General features: G+C 42.5%; 1 protein-coding gene across 3 annotated transcripts in view; it reads left to right on the top strand.

The window, feature by feature from the left end:
* RPRD1A (regulation of nuclear pre-mRNA domain containing 1A) overlaps positions 1 to 19,927 on the top strand; it is a 344,197-nt gene that overhangs the window by 207,588 nt on the left and 116,682 nt on the right. The window contains exon 7 of one of the 3 annotated variants that reach the window (XM_053714408.1): positions 14,815 to 15,049. The exons of 1 other annotated variant lie outside the window; for it this stretch is intronic. In XM_053714408.1, the coding sequence (XP_053570383.1) occupies positions 14,815 to 14,937 (123 nt within the window). In that variant the 3' untranslated portion in view covers positions 14,938 to 15,049. Of the gene's footprint in view, positions 1 to 14,814; positions 15,050 to 19,927 lie in introns of those variants that run through there. One more of the 3 variants, XM_053714409.1, reaches the window with a different exon arrangement.

Consider the following 19,927-nt stretch of genomic DNA (forward strand, 5'->3'; position numbering starts at 1 on the left):
ATGTTTTTAAAATTGTATCCTCTATCTGAATAATGAAATAAATATTTTGGGTTTAATGTCCCTTTAAAGGCCTTTTCTCTTGTTAAGTGTATCCAGTCCACGGATCATCCATTACTTGTGGGATATTCTCCTTCCCAACAGGAAGTTGCAAGAGGATCACCCACAGCAGAGCTGCTATATAGCTCCTCCCCTAACTGCCATATCCAGTCATTCTCTTGCAACTCTCAACAAAGATGGACGTAGTAAGAGGAGAGTGGTGTATTATAGTTAGTTTCTTAACTTCAATCAAAGGTTTGTTATTTTTAAATGGTACCGGAGTGTACTGTTTTATCAAAGGCAGCATTAGAAGAAGAATCTGCCTGTGATTTCTGTGATCTTAGCAGAAGTAACTAAGATCCAATGCCGTTCTCACATATTCTGAGGAGTGAGGTAACTTCAGAGAGGGAATGGCGTGCAGGTTTTCCTGCAATAAGGTATGTGCAGTAAACATATTTCTAGGGATGGAACTTGCTAGAAAAATGCTGCTGATACCGGATTAATGTAAGTTAAGCCTAAATGCAGTGATTTAATAGCGACTGGTATCGGGCTTATTAACAGAGATACATACTCTTATAAAAGTGTAATATAAAACGTTTGCTGGCATGTTTAATCGTTTTTATATATGCTTTGGTGATAAAACTTATTGGGGCCTAGTTTTTTCCACATGGCTGGCTTTATTTTTGCTAGAAACAGTTTTCCTGAGGCTTTTCACTGTTATAGTATAAAAGTTACAGTTGGTGCAGTTAAAATTACAAACTGTGACATTCAGCTTCCCTCAGCAGTCCCCTGCATGCTATAGGACATCTCTGATGGGCTCAAAAGGCTTCAAAAGTAGGAGCTGTGGCAGTTGTTATGACTGTTTAAAAAACATATTTTTCGTTTTGTTAATCTGTTTTTTGTATTAAGGGGTTAATCATCCATTGCAAGTGGGTGCAATGCTCTGCTAACTTGTTACATACACTGTAAAAACTTCGTTAGTGTAACTGCCTTTTTTCACTGTTATTTCAAATTTTGCCAAAATTTGTTTCTCTTAAAGGCACAGTAACGTTTTTTATATTGCTTGTTAACTTTGTTTAAAGTGTTTTCCAAGCTTGCTAGTCTCATTGCTAGTCTGTACAAACATGTCTGACACAGAGGAAACTACTTGTTCATTATGTTTAAAAGCCATTGTGGAGCCCCATAGGAGAATGTGTACTAAATGTATTGATTTCACCTTAAACAGTAAAGATCAGTCTTTATCTATAAAAGAATTGTCACCAGAGGGGTCTGTTGAGGGGGAAGTTATGCCGACTAACTCTCCCCACGTGTCGGACCCTTCGCCTCCCGCTCGAGGGACGCACGCTAATATGGCGCCAAGTACATCAGGGATGCCCATAGCGATTACTTTGCAGGACATGGCTGCAATCATGAATAATACCCTGTCACAGGTATTAGCCAGATTGCCTGAATTGAGAGGCAAGCGCGATAGCTCTGGGGTTAGACGAGATACAGAGCGCGTAGATGCTGTAAGAGCCATGTCTGATACTGCGTCACAATATGCAGAACCTGAGGACGGAGAGCTTCAGTCTGTGGGTGACGTCTCTGAATCGGGGAGACCTGATTCAGAGATTTCTAATTTTAAATTTAAGCTTGAGAACCTCCGTGTGTTACTTGGGGAGGTATTAGCTGCTCTGAATGACTGTGACACATTTGCAGTGCCAGAGAAATTGTGTAGGCTGGATAAATACTATGCAGTGCCGGTGAGTACTGATGTTTTTCCAATACCTAAAAGGCTTACAGAAATTATTAGTAAGGAGTGGGATAGACCCGGTGTACCCTTTTCCCCACCTCCTATATTTAGAAAAATGTTTCCAATAGATGCCACTACACGGGACTTATGGCAGACAGTCCCTAAGGTGGAGGGAGCAGTTTCTACTTTAGCAAAGCGTACCACTATCCCGGTTGAGGACAGTTGTGCTTTTTCAGATCCAATGGATAAAAAATTAGATTGTTACCTTAAGAAAATGTTTATTCAACAAGGTTTTATTTTACAGCCCCTTGCATGCATTGTGCCTGTCACTGCTGCGGCGGCGTTCTGGTTTGAGGCCCTGGAAGAGGCCATCCATACAGCTCAATTGACTGAAATTATTGACAAGCTTAGAACACTTAAGCTAGCTAACTCATTTGTTTCTGATGCCATTGTTCATTTGACTAAACTAACGGCTAAGAATTCCGGATTCGCCATCCAGGCGCGTAGGGCGCTATGGCTTAAATCCTGGTCAGCTGATGTGACTTCAAAGTCTAAATTACTTAACATTCCTTTCAAGGGGCAGACCTTATTCGGGCCTGGTTTGAAAGAAATTATTGCTGACATTACTGGAGGTAAGGGTCATACCCTTCCTCAGGACAGGGCCAAATCAAGGGCCAAAAAGTCTAATTTTCGTGCCTTTCGAAATTTCAAGGCAGGTGCAGGATCAGCTCCCTCTACTTCAAAACAAGAGGGAACTTTTCCTCAATCTAAGCAGGCCTGGAAACCTACCAGTCTTGGAACAAGGGCAAGCAGGCCAGAAAGCCTGCTGCTGCCTCCAAGACAGCATGAAGGAGCGGCCCCCTATCCGACAACGGATCTAGTAGGGGGCAGACTCTCTCTCTTCGCCCAGGCGTGGGCAAGAGATGTTCAGGATCCCTGGGCGTTGGAGATCATATCTCAGGGATATCTTCTGGACTTCAAAGCTTCTCCCCCACAAGGGAGATTTCACCTTTCAAGATTATCTGCAAACCAGATAAAGAAAGAGGCATTCCTAAGCTGCGTGCAAGACCTCCTTGTAATGGGAGTGATCCATCCTGTTCCGCGGACGGAACAAGGACAGGGGTTTTATTCAAATCTGTGGTTCCCAAAAAAGAGGGAACCTTCAGACCAATTTTGGATCTAAAGATCCTAAACAAATTCCTCAGAGTTCCATCATTCAAGATGGAAACTATTCGAACCATTTTACCCATGATCCAAGAGGGTCAGTACATGACCACAGTGGACTTAAAGGATGCCTACCTTCACATTCCGATCCACAAGAATCCTCATCGGTTCCTGAGATTTGCCTTTCTAGACAGGCATTACCAGTTTGTAGCTCTTCCATTCGGGTTGGCTACAGCCCCAAGAATATTTACAAAGGTTCTGGGCTCACTTCTGGCGGTTCTAAGACCGCGAGGCATAGCGGTGGCTCCTTGCCTAGACGACATCCTGATACAGGCGTCAAGCTTTCAAATTGCCAAGTCTCATACAGAGATAGTTCTGGCATTTCTGAGGTCGCATGGGTGGAAAGTGAACGAAGAAAAGAGTTCTCTATCTCCTCTCACAAGGGATTCCTTCCTAGGGACTCTGATAGATTCTATAGAAATGAAAATTTACCTGACGGAGTCCAGGTTATCAAAACTTCTAAATGCTTGCCGTGTTGTTCACTCCATTCCGCGCCCCACGGTGGCTCAGTGCATGGAAGTAATCGGCTTAATGGTAGCGGTGATGGACATAGTGCCATTTGCGCGCCTGCATCTCAGACCGCTGCAATTATGCATGCTCAGTCAGTGGAATGGAGATTACACAGATTTGTCCCCTCTACTAAATCTGGATCAGGAAACCAGAGAATCTCTTCTCTGGTGGTTATCTCGGGTCCATCTGTCCAAAGGTATGACCTTTCGCAGGCCAGATTGGACCATTGTAACAACAGACGCCAGCCTTCTAGGTTGGGGTGCAGTCTGGAGCTCCCTGAAGGCTCAGGGTTCATGGACTCAGGAGGAGAAACTCCTCCCAATAAATATTCTGGAGTTAAGAGCAATATTCAATGCTCTTCTAGCTTGGCCTCAGTTAGCAACCCTGAGGTTCATCAGATTTCAGTCGGACAACATCACGACTGTGGCTTACATCATCCATCAAGGGGGGACCAGGAGTTCCCTAGCGATGTCAGAAGTCTCCAAGATAATTCGCTGGGCAGAGACTCACTCTTGCCACCTATCAGCGATCCATATCCCAGGGGTAGAGAACTGGGAGGCGGATTTTTTAAGTTGTCAGACTTTTCATCCGGGGGAGTGGGAACTCCATCCGGAGGTGTTTGCTCAATTGGTTCTCCGTTGGGGCAAACCAGAACTGGATCTCATGGCGTCTCGCCAGAACGCCAAGCTTCCTTGTTACGGATCCAGGTCCAGGGACCCAGAAGCGGCACTGATAGATGCTCTAGCAGCGCCTTGGTTCTTCAACCTGGCCTATGTGTTTCCACCGTTTCCTCTGCTCCCTCGTCTGATTGCCAAAATCAAACAGGAGAGAGCATCGGTGATATTGATAGCGCCTGCGTGGCCACGCAGGACCTGGTATGCAGACCTAGTGGACATGTCATCCTTTCCACCATGGACTCTGCCTCTGAGACAAGACCTTCTAATACAAGGTCCTTTCAATCATCCGAATCTACTTTCTCTGAGACTGACTGCATGGAGATTGAACGCTTGATCCTATCAAAGCGTGGCTTCTCCGAGTCAGTAATTGATACCTTAATACAGGCACGAAAGCCTGTCACCAGGAAAATTTACCACAAGATTTGGCGTAAATATCTTCATTGGTGTGAATCCAAGAATTACTCATGGAGTAGGGTTAGGATTCCTAGGATATTGTCCTTCCTCCAAGAGGGTTTGGACAAAGGACTATCAGCTAGTTCTTTAAAGGGACAGATTTCTGCTCTGTCTATTCTTTTACACAAGCGTCTGGCAGAAGTTCCAGACGTTCAGGCATTTTGTCAGGCTTTAGTTAGAATTAAGCCTGTGTTTAAACCTGTTGCTCCCCCATGGAGCTTAAACTTGGTTCTTAAAGTTCTTCAAGGGGTTCCGTTTGAACCCCTTCATTCTATTGATATCAAACTTCTATCATGGAAAGTTCTTTTTCTGATGGCTATTTCCTCGGCTCGAAGAGTCTCGGAGTTATCTGCCTTACATTGTGATTCTCCTTATCTGATCTTTCATTCAGATAAAGTAGTTCTGCGTACAAAACCTGGGTTTTTACCTAAGGTGGTTTCTAACAAGAATATCAATCAAGAGATTGTTGTTCCATCATTATGCCCTAATCCTTCTTCAAAGAAGGAACGTCTTTTGCATAATCTAGACGTAGTTCGTGCATTGAAGTTTTACTTGCAGGCTACTAAAGATTTTCGCCAAACATCTCACCTGTTTGTTATTTACTCTGGACAGAGGAGAGGTCAAAAGGCCTCGGCAACCTCTCTTTTTTTTTGGCTTCGGAGTATAATCCGTTTAGCATATGAGACTGCTGGACAGCAGCCCCCTGAAAGAATTACAGCTCATTCTACTAGAGCTGTGGCTTCTACCTGGGCCTTTAAAAATGAGGCCTCTGTTGAACAGATCTGCAAGGCTGCGACTTGGTCTTCGCTTCATACCTTTTCAAAATTTTACAAATTTGATACTTTTGCTTCTTCGGAGGCTGTTTTTGGGAGAAAGGTTCTACAGGCAGTGGTTCCTGCCTTGTCCCTCCCATCATCCGTGTACTTAAGCTTTGGTATTGATATCCCACAAGTAATGGATGATCCGTGGACTGGATACACTTAACAAGAGAAAACATAATTTATGCTTACCTGATAAATTTATTTCTCTTGTAGTGTATCCAGTCCACGGCCCGCCCTGTCCTTTTAAGGCAGGTCTAAATTTTAATTAAACTTCAGTCACCACTGCACCCTATGGTTTCTCCTTTCTCGGCTTGTTTCGGTCGAATGACTGGATATGGCAGTTAGGGGAGGAGCTATATAGCAGCTCTGCTGTGTGTGATCCTCTTGCAACTTCCTGTTGGGAAGGAGAATATCCCACAAGTAATGGATGATCTGTGGACTGGATACACTACAAGAGAAATAAATTTATCAGGTAAGCATAAATTATGTTTTTTCCAGCAATGACTTACTATTTTTGTGCTTGGATAATTTAATATATTTCCAAGACTTATCAACTCAAGGGACAACTTGTTACAGAGCAGCACAGTGCTAATCATACATGGCGAGTTTATACTTCCTTGGCAATAGAAGCATATGTATTTCTCTTGTAAGATGTATCGAGTTCATGGATTCATCCATACTTGTGGGATATTCTCCTTCCTTACAGGAAGTGGCAAAGAGAGCACCCACAGCAGAGCTGTCTATATAGCTCCTCCCTTAGCTCCACCCACCAGTCATTCTCTGCTGTTCTCACAAAGGCTGAGTAGTACAGGATAATTTCAGTTGGGGGAACGGTTTGCATGCTAAGCTGCATTGAGGTATGGTCAGTCAATTTTTTTCTAGAAAAGGCTGGCAATATCCCCATGAGGGCAGGGTAAGCTGTATTCAGACACTTAGTAGGAATCCCACCTTGCATAAAGGGCTCATTTGTTACTGGTGGCACTTATAGGAAAAAACATTTTTTTATTGGAAACTTAACGTTAGGAATCCCAGCTTGCATAAAGGGCTCATTTGTTACTGGTGACACTTATAGGAAAAAATGTTTTTTTATTGGAAACTTAACGTTTTTTGAGGGACTTTAAGGTTTCATTGTGGCTTATTTAAGGGTTATTAACCCACATGGCTAGTTTAGAAACCTTTTGGTGTGTTTCTTTTAGGCCCCACTAATATCGAATGAGGTGGGAGGGGCCTATTTTTGCGCCTCAGTTGCGCAGTTTCTTTTACTCAGAAGACATCCAGCTGCTTCTCCAGAGGGTCCTGCTGTGTTTGAGGGCCTAAAAGAAGTTTTTTCCCCACAAATCTATCCTAAAGGGCAGGTAGGCGCCACAGCAGAGCTGTGGCAAGGTGCTGAACGTTTTTATACCGGTTTTTTATGTTTTGTCAATCCGGTTTTTACATTAAGGGGTTAATCGTTTATTTGTCTGGCTGTGCAAACTTACTAAGGCTTTATGATACTACTGTAAAAATTTCGTAAAGTTTAATGCTTTTTTACACTGTTTTGCAGAGTTTGTGCATCTTTTTTTTCTCTTAAAGGCACAGTACCGTTTTATTTTTTCTAAGTATTATTTACTTTTAATAAGGGTTTTTTCCAAGCTTGCTTGTTTCATTACTAGCCTGTTTAACATGTCTGACACCAAGGAAAATCCTTGTTCAATGTGTTTAGAAGCCATTGTGGAAACCCCTCTTACAATGTGTCCCACTTGCACTGATATGTCTATACATTATAAAGAGCATATTTTAGCACTTAAAAATATAGCAATAGATGATTCTCAGACGGAAGGAAATGAGGGTTTGCCATCTAGCTCTCCCCAAGTGTCACAACCAGTAACGCCCGCACAAGTGACGCCAAGTACCTCTAGTGCGTCAACTTCATTTACTTTACAAGACATGGCCACAGTTATGAATACAACCCTCACAGAGGTTTTATCTAAACTGCCTGGTTTACAAGGAAAGCGTGACAGCTCTGGGTTAAGAACAAATGCTGAGCCTTCTGACGCTTTAGTAGCCGTATCCGATATACCCTCACAATGTTCTGAAGTAGGGGTAAGGGATTTGCTATCTGAGGGAGAGATTTCTGATTCAGGAAAGACGCTCCCTCTGACAGATTCTGATATGACGGCCTTTAAATTTAAGCTTGAACACCTCCGCTTGTTGCTCAGGGAGGTTTTAGCGACTCTGGATGATTGTGACCCTATAGTGGTCCCAGAGAAATTGTGTAAAATAGACAAATACTTAGAGGTTCCTGTTTACACTGATGTTTTTCCAGTCCCTACGAGGATTGCGAATATTGTTACTAAGGAGTGGGATAGACCAGGTATACCGTTCGCTCCGCCTCCTGTTTTTTAGAAAATGTTTCCCATATCTGACACCATGCGGGACTCGTGGCAGACGGTTCCTAAGGTGGAGGGAGCTATTTCTACTCTCGCTAAGCGTACAACTATACCTATCGAGGACAGTTGTGCTTTCAAAGATCCTATGGATAAAAAATTAGAGGGTCTCCTGAAGAAAATTTTTGTTCATCAAGGTTTTCTTCTCCAACCATTTGCGTGCATTGTTCCTGTAACTACTGCAGCTGCTTTCTGGTTCGAGGCTCTAGAAGAGGCTCTTCAGATGGAGACTCCATTAGAGGATATTATGGATAGAATTAAAGCCCTTAAGTTGGCTAATTCTTTCATTACAGATGCCGCTTTCCAACTGGCTAAATTAGCGGCAAAGAATTCAGGTTTTGCCATTTTAGCACGCAGGGCGTTATGGCTTAAGTCCTGGTCTGCTGATGTGTCATCAAATTCTAAACTTTTGAACATCCCTTTCAAAGGAAAGACCCTTTTCGGGCCTGAACTGAAAGAGATTATTTCAGACATCACTGGTGGGAAAGGCCATGCCCTCCCTCAGGATAAAACAAAAATGAGGACCAAGCAAAATTATTTTCGTTCCTTTCGGAACTTCAAGGGTGGTCCCGCTTCAGCTTCCCCTGCTGCAAAGCAAGAGGGGAATTTTGCACAATCCAAGTCAGTCTGGAGACCTAACCAGGCTTGGAACAAGGGTAAACAGGCCAATAAGCCTGCTGCTGCCTCCAAGACAGCATGAAGGGGTAGCCCCCTATCCGGGACCAGATCTAGTAGGGGGCAGACTCTCTTCGCTCAGGCTTGGGCAAGAGATGTTCACGATTCCTGGGCTTTAGAAATTTTGTCCCAGGGATATCTTCTGGACTTCAAAGACTCCTCCCCAAGGGGGAGATTTCACATTTATCAATTGTCTGCAAACCAGACAAAGAGAGAGGCGTTCTTACGCTGTGTAGAAGAGCTACATACCATGGGAGTGATCCGCCCAGTTCCAAAAGCGGAACAAGGGCTAGGTTTTTACTTAAACCTGTTTGTGGTTCCCAAAAAAGAGGGAACATTCAGACAACAACTTGGTTCTCAAAATTCTAAACAAATTTCTCAGAGTACCATCATTCAAGATGGAGACTATTCGGACTATTCTACCTCTGATCGAGGAGGGTCAATATATGACTACCGTGGACTTAAAGGATGCGTATCTACACATCCCTATTCACAGGGATCATCATCAATTCCTCAGATTCTCCTTTCTGGACAGGCATTAACAGTTTGTGGCCCTTCCCTTCGGGTTGGCCACGGCTCCCAGAATTTTCACAAAGGTGCTAGGGTCCCTTTTGGCGGTTCTAAGACCGCGGGGCATAGCAGTGGCGCCTTATCTAGACAACATCTTAATTCAGGCGTCGACTTTCCAGCTAACCAAGTCTCACACGGACATCTTGTTGGCTTTTCTGAGATCTCACGGGTGGAGGGTGAACATAAAAAAGAGTTCTCTCTTCCCTCTCACAAGAGTTTCCTTCCTAGGGACTCTGATAGACTCTGTAGAAATGAAAATATTTCTGACAGAGGTCAGAAAATCAAAACTCTTAACCACTTGCCGAGCTCTTCATTCCACTCCTCGGCCATCAGTGGCTCAGAGTATGGAGGTAATCGGACTCATGGTAGCGGCAATGGACATAGTTCCTTTTGCCCGCCTACACCTCAGACCACTGCAACTATGCATGCTCAAACAGTGGAATGGGGATTATGCAGATTTATCTCCTGAAATACATCTGGACCAGGAGACCAGAGATTCTCTTCTCTGGTGGTTGTCTCAGGATCACTTGTCTCAGGGAATGTGTTTCCTCAGACCAGAGTGGGTCATAGTTACGACAGATGCCAGCCTGCTAGGCTGGGGTGCAGTCTGGAACTCCCTGAAAGCACAGGGCTTATGGTCTCGGGAGGAAACTCTCCTCCAGATAAACATTCTAGAACTGAGAGCGATATTCAATGCGCTTCAGGCGTGGCCTCAGCTAGCTGCGGACAAATTCATCAGATTTCAGTCAGACAACATCACGACTGTAGCTTATATCAATCATCAAGGAGGAACACGGAGTTCTCTAGCGATGATGGAGGTAACCAAAATAATCCGATGGGCGGAGACTCACTCTTGCCATTTTTCAGCAATCCATATCCCAGGGGTAGAGAACTGGAAGGCGGATTTCCTAAGTCGTCAGACTTTTCATCCGGGGGAGTGGGAGCTCCATCCGGAGGTATTTGCCCAGCTGACTCAGCTATGGGGCACACCAGAATTGGATCTGATGGTGTCCCGTCAGAACGCCAAGCTTCCTTGTTATGGGTCCAGGTCTCGGGATCCCCAGGCGGTACTGATAGATGCTCTAGCAGTGGATACAAAAAGAACAGAGTAAGGGTAGCGCTGAACAGCTTAGAGAATAATCAGTTGAAATGTGTATTACAGAAGTATTGGTAATATTCTTATCTACTCGGGGCAAAAGGATACGAGTGGTGTAGTTTGATGATAAATGGAACACTCAATAGTGAACTAAATATGGGGCTATATATATATATATATATATATATATATATATATATATATATATATATATATATATATATATATATATATATAAAAATATACCAAGTAAAAAATAACAATACTGATTTAATTTATAAAAAGAATAGGAATAATGTATTGAAGGTGCCGGCACCAATAACGAAATATTGAATAGATAATACAGACAAATTAGTCTAAAATAAAAACAGATACATATAAAATACAAGGGCATATATAGTTAATTGTTGGATACAATTAGCGACCACAGTATCTAACAGATGTCTTAAAAAAGGATATGTAAATCCTAATATAAATCAGTCCCGTATATAGGATGTTATGATGGCGATCAGTTTTTCCAGTTCTATTGATAATTGTTTACCGTACTGGTGTTGCTGGACACCGTCCTTAGATAGTTCTGTTTGCGGCCGTAGATGATAGAAGAAAAGACCGCTCCGGCGGTACTGTCCAATCCTTTGTAGGTGGCAAGCGTGGTTGCTATTTATACAGCAATACGAAAACAGTTTAAAAATATAAATTCCCAATATGTCTGGATATATATATATAAATATAGAATATGATAGATGCTCTAGCAGTGCCCTGGTCCTTCAATCTGGCCTATGTATTTCCACCGTTTCCTCTCCTCCCACGTCTGGTTGCCAGAATCAAGCAGGAGAGAGCTTCTGTGATTTTGATAGCACCTGCGTGGCCACGCAGGACTTGGTATGCAGACCTAGTGGACATGTCATCTGTTCCACCGTGGACTCTGCCAATGAGGCAGTACCTTCTAATCCAAGGTCCATTCAAGCATCCAAATCTAATTTCTCTGCGTCTAACTGCTTGGAGATTGAACGCCTGATTCTATCAAAGCGTGGTTTCTCTGAGTCGGTCATTGATACCCTGATTCAAGCTAGAAAGCCTGTCACCAGGAAAATCTATTATAAGATTTGGCGCAAATATCTTTATTGGTGTGAATCCAAGGGTTACTCATGGAGTAAGATTAGGATTCCTAGAATTTTGTCTTTTCTCCAAGAAGGATTGGAGAAGGGATTATCAGCTAGTTCCTTAAAAGGACAGATATCTGCTTTGTCTATTCTTTTACACAAACGTCTGGCAGATGTCCCAGACGTTTAAGCGTTTAGTCAGGCTTTAGTCAGGATCAAGCCTGTATTTAAACCCGTTGCTCCGCCATGGAGCCTAAACTTAGTTCTTAAAGTTCTTCAAGGGGTTCCGTTTGAACCTATGCATTCCATAGATATTAAGCTTCTATCTTGGAAAGTTTTGTTTTTAGTAGCTATCTCTTCGGCTTGAAGAGTTTCTGAGTTATCTGCTTTACAGTGTGACTCACCTTACCTTGTTTTCCATGCAGATAAGGTGGTTTTGCGTACCAAACCTGGATTCCTTCCTAAAGTTGTTTCTAATAGGAATATCAATCAGGAAATTGTTGTTCCTTCACTGTGTCCTAATCCTTCATCAAAGAAGGAACGTCTGTTGCACAATCTTGATGTGGTTCGTGCTTTAAAGTTCTACTTACAAGCATTTAAAGATTTCTGTCAAACATCTTCATTGTTTGTTGTTTATTCTGGTAAACGGAGAGGTCAAAAGGCTACGGCTACCTCTCTTTCTTTTTGGCTGATGAGGCTTATGAGACTGCTGGCCAGCAGCCTCCTGAAAGAATTACTACTCATTCTACTAGAGCAGTGGCTTCCACATGGGCTTTTAAAAATGAGGCTTCTGTTGAACAGATTTGTAAGGCGGCGACTTGGTCTTCGCTTCATACTTTTTCCTAATTTTCCAAATTTTATACTTTTTCTTCTTCGGAGGCTATTTTTGGGAGAAAGGGTTCTACAAGCAGTGGTGCCTTCCGTTTAAGGTACCTGTCTGGTCCCTCCCTTCATCCGTGTCCTAAAGCTTTGGTATTGGTATCCCACAAGTATGGATGAATCCGTGGACTCGATACATCTTACAAGAGAAAACCGAATTTATGCTTACCTGATAAATTTCTTTCTCTTGTGATGTATCGAGTCCACGGCCCGCCCTGTTTATTTAAGACAGGTAGTATATTTTTATTTAAAAAACTTCAGTCACCTCTGCACCCTATAGTTTCTCCTTTTTCTTCCTAGCCTTCGGTCGAATGACTGGGGGGTGGAGCTAAGGGAGGAGCTATATAGACAGCTCTGCTGTGGGTGCTCTCTTTGCCACTTCCTGTAAGGAAGGAGAATATCCCACAAGTATGGATGAATCCGTGGACTCGATACATCACAAGAGAAAGAAATTTATCAGGTTAGCATAAATTCAGTTTTTCAGCTAAACTCTGTATTGAAACAGGAATGTGTTGGGAATCTTCCTTCCTTCCCTAGTCTGTCCCAGCAAGGAATTTGCTAAGAATAGGGGAAGCCTCCTTTATGGTGGTAGAGGACAGTGGTCAATTTCTGTCCATTGACCCTGGAGAAGAGCTCTCTCGCCAATGTTAAGACGACATAAATCACAATTTTTTTTCTTTCATAACTCAGACGACACAATTTTAAATAACTGTCTAATTTATTTCTATTTAATATTTGTTTCTTTTTGTATCCTTTGTTGAAAAATATACCTAGGTAAGTTCAGAAGCTGCCGATTGGTGGTTGCACATATCTATCTCTTGTCATTGGCTTTCAGCTAACTCCCAGTAGTACATTACGACTGCTTCAACAAAGGGTACCAAGAGAACAAAACAAATTAGATACTAGAAGTAAATTGGAAAGTAGTTTAATATTGTATGATCTATATGAATCATGAAAGAGAAATTATGGGTTTCATGTCCCGTTAACAAATATATGAGCCAACATATAGAAATGTGTTTATTTTGTATTTCATTTCTAGCTTCAATCGTAAAGGGTTAAAAGTTTGCTCTTTTCTAAATGAAAGTAGTCAGAGGAAGCATCAGCTGAGCCATTCACTGCTATACAAAAGCTGTTTTCTATGAGAGCCCATTGCACATGTGCAGACTACGCAGGCGCCTTGTAGTAGAAATTTTAATATTACAGAAAATCAGTAGTGTTTTCAAATTTAAATGAACATTGTACATGAAACTGATTTACTTTACAAAGGGCTAGATTACAAATGAAGCGCTAATTTATTGCTCACCTGTAAATGGGCAAATTTGCCCATTGAAGGGCGCGCAATAAATAACCAGCCATTACAAGTGGCTGGTTAATGCTACCGCAAGCTCCCTGTAGCAATTGGCGCCCAGAAAATTAACCAGAGGTCAGACCTCTGGTTAGTTTTCTAATTGTCCCTCAATTGCCCCCAAATTTCAGTGTAGTAATCTTTATTTAAAAATAAAAATAGTAGCATCTTTATTTTTTTAATAAAGTAACTGCATTGAAGCAGTTATAAGAGGCGGGTGTAGGGTGTTAGAAGTAAAATGACACTGAAAAGTGCCTTTACATAGCAGTCTATGGGAACTGTGTGTTCCCTGTAAATATATATGTATATGCTTATAACATATGTATTTATGTGTTACTATGTGTATATACACATATAAATGAAAGAACAGTCCTGCTTGTATAAAAATTAGCTTTTATTCACAAAGAAATTAAAAGCAGTAGGAAGATTCCATATAACAAACTATCAAGGAGGACGCAGCACCAAATAGCTTTTTTGTGAATAAAGATTAATTTTATACAAGCAGAACCGTTCTTTCATTTCTCCTTACATTGACCAGCCGGGTCCTGTATTGCTGCTCTAGTGGCTGTTTGGAGCCGAGCCGTTCCTTCTCCTCCCCCGTAGTCCGTTTGATGACATCACATCGGTGCCGTCAGCCGCTCAGAGATTCAGCCGGAGTCACATACCATGAAAGTATGCATTGAGGGGTCTGTACCCGGTCCGTAAGTGAAACGGAGGCACTTGTTGTTTGATGTGAGTAACCGGCATTGGCACTTTGGGATGTAAGACGCACTGGAGTGACAACCTTGTGGATAAAGGTATTATTTGACCACCCAGCTGACATTTGGAATGGGGATGTTGGAGTTTTGAGGTGCAAGGCCTGAAGCCTGGAATGATACCAGTATATTTTTTCCAAGTTATTGGGATTATTGTATCTTTAACGGATATTACACTTTACCTTTTTGTACTTTATATACACATATACACACATAAATATATATGTATATATTTGTATAAATGTATATATTTGTATACATATATATTTAAAATTGCTGCCCATCGCTGCATGAAAACATTTTTAATGGCCAGTATGCTCCTTAACACTGATTAAATGTGCAATAATAAAAAATGCTTAGAACTCTCTTCAGTAATTTAAAACCAGAATAGTTTTGCATACTAACTTTTCATTTAATATATTCAATCTTGCTTTTAATGTGTCAGGTTCATCTTGGTTGGTAAGTATCATAGGCTTTCTAGTTGTGTCATGTTTGTTTTAACATTTATCTAGATTCTGTTGCAGGTAATGAACAAGGACAACGTGATGCCATCTTCTTTACCATTCAAGCCCTGCTACAAAATAAACATAAAGCATGAAAACCTGTATTGTCTCTTGTTTCTAAAAGTAAAGTGAATTTTGTTTTGCATAATTATTATATGTATGTATCGCAGTCTCTCTCTCACCTCACCTTTTGTGAAGAAACATTATTAGAATTTGAAAATCTATTAAATAGCCCTAGACTTGTTTTCTTCTCGATTTAATGCAAAACTTTGTTTTTCAAAGCTCATAATTCTAGTGCACCAGTGACTAAAAATGATGCATTCTTAATTATAGTGCTCTGTTCTAGTTTTATAAGCTTTCTCTATTTCTCTTACATGGTGTATCCAGTCCACGGATTCATCCTTACTTGTGGGATATTCTCATTCCCTACAGGAAGTGGCAAAGAGAGCACACAGCAGAGCTGTCCATATAGCTCCCCCTCAGGTTCCCCCCCCCTGCCAGTCATTCTGTTTGCCGCTCTAACAAGTAGCATCTCCACGGGAGGGTAAAGTGAATGTGGTGTTAGATTTGTAGTTTTTATTTCTTCAATCTTCAATTTCTTCAATTCTTCAGTTTGTTATTTTAAAATAGTGCCGGTTTGTACTATTTACTCTGAGGCAGAAAGTGATGAAGATTTCTGCTGAGAGGAAAAAGATTTTAGCATGTTGTAACTAAAATCCATTGCTGTTCCCACACAGGACTGTTGAGTACCGGAGAACTTCAGTTGGGGGGGAACAGTTTGCAGGCTTAACTGCTTAAGGTATGCTCAGTCACTTTTTTTCTAACAAGACTTGGTAATGCTAGAAGACTGACAGGAATCCCCATGTGGGAAGGTAAGCCATATTCTGAGACTCAGTATAGAAGGATGGCTTAGTTAAAGGGCTTAAATCACTGGTGGACACTGTTATGGGGAAATAGATTATTTTATTACTATAATCTGATATTTGTACAAGTGTTTATTACGTTTGGAACACTTTTTGGGGTTTTATTATGCCCGGCATATCTTTAGACACCTATTTTGGCTTGGGAAGGCCCCACAACTCCGGAGTGATGAGGGAGGGGGCCTAATTTTCGCGCCTCAGTTGCGCAGCTCTTTTGCAAGACAGCTTCATGCAGCTTCATGTGCAGAGCCCAGAGATTGCTAGAAGGACTCCAGAGAGGCTTATTTTCATCATCCAAAACTAATCCCCAAGGAAGGTAGGGCCACAGCAGAGACTGTGGCATGGTGCTGTAGCTTGTTAAACCGGTGGTCTGCTTTAATTTGCTCTGGTTTGGGCAATAAGGGGTTAATTGTCTTGAAATTTACTGTGCAATCATTTCAAAGCATTAGGATCATATGGTGAAAATTTCATAAAGATTGGATGTTTTTTTGAGTTTTAGTAAAAAAAGTGTGCGCTTTTTATTATTTAAAGGCACAGTACCGTTTTTTCAAAAATGGTATTTTACTGTATTTGAGTGCTGTCTAAGTCTGTTTAACATGTCTGAGCCTACAGATAGACCCTGTTCTATATGTTTAATTGCCATGGCGGTACCCCCTTTACATTTGTGTTTAAAGTGTGCTAAGGTTTCTAAACATTTTAAAGACCATGCAGTGACACTTAAAAATGTAGCCCAAGATAATTCTTTGATGGAAGGTAACGAGGATAGTCCTCCTTCCTCTCCCCATGTGTCGACACCAGTTACGCCCGCGCAAGCGTTGCCCAGTACCTCTTGCACATTGGGCCCTATTACATTACAACAATTAGCAGCAGTCATGGATAATTCCCTTGCAGCTTTTCTATCCAAACTGCCAGTTTTTCCAAAAAAACGTGATAGCTCAGTTTTAAGAACAGAGGATGAGCAATCAGAGGCTTTGGATGATCTATCCGTTGTACCCTCACAACACTCAGAAGTGGCAGTGAGGGAGGGGCTGTCCGAAGTAGAAATTCCTGACACAGGAAAAGTTTCTCAGCGGGCAGAATCAGATGTCTTAGCGTTTAAATTTAAGCTGGAACACCTCCGCGTACTGCTTAAGGAGGTTTTAGCTACGCTGGATGATTTTGACCCCATGGTGGTCCCAGAAAAATTGTGTAAAAGTCCCTGTATACACTGATGCTTTTCCGATACCGAAGAGGGTGGCGGATATTGTGACTAGGGAATGGGAGAGACCAGGTGTACCCTTTGTTCCCCCCCCCCCTATCTTTAAGAAAATGTTCCCCATAAATGACCCCAGGCGGGACGTGTGGCAGACGGTCCCTAAGGTTGAGGGAGCAGTTTCAACTCTCGCCAAGCGCACAACCATTCCAATAGAAGACAGTTGTGCTTTCAAAGATCCTATGGATAAATTGGAAGGTTTGCTGAAGAAAATGTTTGTTCAGCAAGGTTTCCTTCTTCAACCAATTGCCTGCATTATTCCTGTAACTACTGCAGCGGCTTTTTGGCTTGAGGCGCTGGAAGAGTCGCTCCAGAGGGAGACTTCATATGACGAAGTCATGGATAGAATTCATGCTTTAAAGCTAACTAATTCTTTTATCACAGATGCCGCCTTCCAATTAGCTAAGTTAGCGGCGAAAAATTCTGGTTTTGCCATTATGGCGCGAAGAGCGCTTTGGCTTAAATCATGGTCGGCTGACGTGTCGTCCAAAACAAAGTTACTAAACATTCCTTTCAAGGGAAAGACCCTTTTCGGTCCCGAGTTGAAAGAAATTATTGTGGATATCATTGGGGGAAAGGGCCATGCCCTTCCGCAGGATAGACCGTTTAAAGGGACAGTTTACTCAAAAATGTTCTCCCCTTTAATTTGTTCCTAATGATCCACTTTACCTGCTGGAGTGTATTAAATTGTTTACAAGTTGCTCCTTTACTCTTATATTGGCATTTGAAATTGTTAATTTAGCATGTGGTATCCCCACCTATTCTGAAAGTTTGTGGCCGCGCGTACCAGCTATAGATAAGCTTTGTAAACACAGCCAGCAGAAGAAATTACACTCCCAGTGTGATAAAGCTGAGATAAGGTAATACAATGTTGATTTTCCATTGTTCTCTCAAAGTATTGGTGATTGTTTTAAGGACAGATATAAGATAAAGAAGCAGGTATATGTGCACAATGTGATACAGTAATGAGATCTGATTATACCTACAAGCTCAACCTATTTTATTAGGCTGTGGCTTCAAAACACAAAATCAGAGCTTTAATATACAGAAATAAACCTTAAAAAGCTAATTTTCATACATTTTTTACTTTGCAGTTGGTAAAAAAAGCAATTGTAAACACATTAAGGGAATAACTATTTTACAGTATACTGTCCCTTTAAGGCCAAAAACAAGGCTAATTTTCGTTCCTTTCGCAACTTCAGGAGCGGACCTGCCTCAACCTCTGCTGCCGCAAAGCAAGAGGGTAACGCTTCACAGCCCAAAGCAACCTGGAAACCCTTGCAGGGCTGGAATAAGGGTAAACAGGCCAAGAAGCCTGCGGCTGCTACCAAGACAGCATGAAGGGGTAGCCCCCGATCCGGGACCGGATCTAGTAGGGGGCAGACTTTCTCTCTTTGCTCAGGCAAGAGATGTTCCAGATCCCTGGGCATTAGAAATTGTTGCTCAGGGGTATCTTCTAGAATTCAAGGACTCTGCTCCAAGGGGAAGGTTCCACGTGTCTCGTTTGTCTTCAGACCAGACAAAGAAACAGGCGTTCTTACGCTGTGTAGAAGATCTTCTAAAGATGGGAGTGATACACCCAGTTCCAATTGCAGAACAAGGACTGGGCTTGTACTCAAACCTGTTTGTAGTTCCCAAAAAGGAAGGAACTTTCAGGCCAATCCTGGATCTGAAAATTCTAAACAAATTCCTCAGAGTTCCATCATTCAAAATGGAAACCATTCGGACAATCTTACCGATGATCCAGGAAGGTCAATATATGACTACCGTGGATCTAAAGGATGCGTACCTACATATTCCTATCCACAAAGATCATCATCAGTTCCTATGGTTCGCCTTTCTGGACAAGCATTACCAGTTTGTGGCCCTTCCTTTCGGATTGGCCACCGCTCCCAGAATATTCACAAAGGTGCTGGGGTCCCTTCTAGCGGTACTAAGGCCGCGGGGCATTGCAGTAGCACCTTACCTAGACGACATCTTAATACAGGCGTCGTCTTTTCACAGAGCCAAGGCTCATACGGACATTGTTCTGGCCTTTCTAAGGTCTCACGGGTGGAAGGTGAACGTAGAAAAAAGTTCTCTGTCCCCGCTCACAAGGGTTCCCTTCCTGGGAACACTAATAGACTCGGTAGAAATGAAAATATTTCTGACGGAGGTCAGGAAGTCAAAGCTTTTAACTACTTGCCGAGTTCTTCATTCCATTCCTCGGCCTTCGGTGGCTCAGTGCATGGAGGTAATCGGGTTAATGGTTGCGGCAATGGACGTTGTCCCTTTTGCCCGAATTCATCTCAGACCACTGCAACTGTGCATGCTTAAACAGTGGAATGGGGATTATGCAGATTTGTCTCCTCAAATACAAATGGACCAGAAAACCAGAGACTCTCTTCTCTGGTAGTTGTCTCAGGATCACCTGTCTCAAGGAATGTGCTTCCGCAGACCAGAGTGGATCATTGTAACGACCGATGCCAGTCTGTTAGGCTGGGGTGCGGTCTGGGACTCCCTGAAAGCTCAGGGCCTATGGTCTCGGGAAGAGTCTCTTCTCCCGATAAACATTTTGGAACTGAGAGCGATATTCAATACGCTCCAGGCTTGGCCTCAGCTAGCGGAGGTCAAATTCATCAGATTTCAGTCGGACAACATCACGACTGTAGCGTACATCAATCATCAGGGAGGAACAAAGAGTTCCCTAGCGATGAAGGAGGTAACCAAGATCATCAAATGGGCGGAGGATCACTCCTGCCATCTATCTGCAATTCACATCCCAGGAGTAGACAACTGGGAGGCGGATTTTCTGAGTCGTCAGACTTTTCACCCGGGGGAGTGGGAACTCCACCCGGAGGTTTTTGCTCAGATGACCCAGCTATGGGGCATTCCGGAATTGGATCTGATGGCGTCTCGTCAGAACACCAAACTTCCTCTTTACGGATCCAGGTCCAGGGACCCCAAGGCG

Source organism: Bombina bombina, chromosome 5 (genome assembly GCF_027579735.1).
Source record: "Bombina bombina isolate aBomBom1 chromosome 5, aBomBom1.pri, whole genome shotgun sequence".
Classification (NCBI taxonomy): Eukaryota; Metazoa; Chordata; class Amphibia; order Anura; family Bombinatoridae; genus Bombina; species Bombina bombina.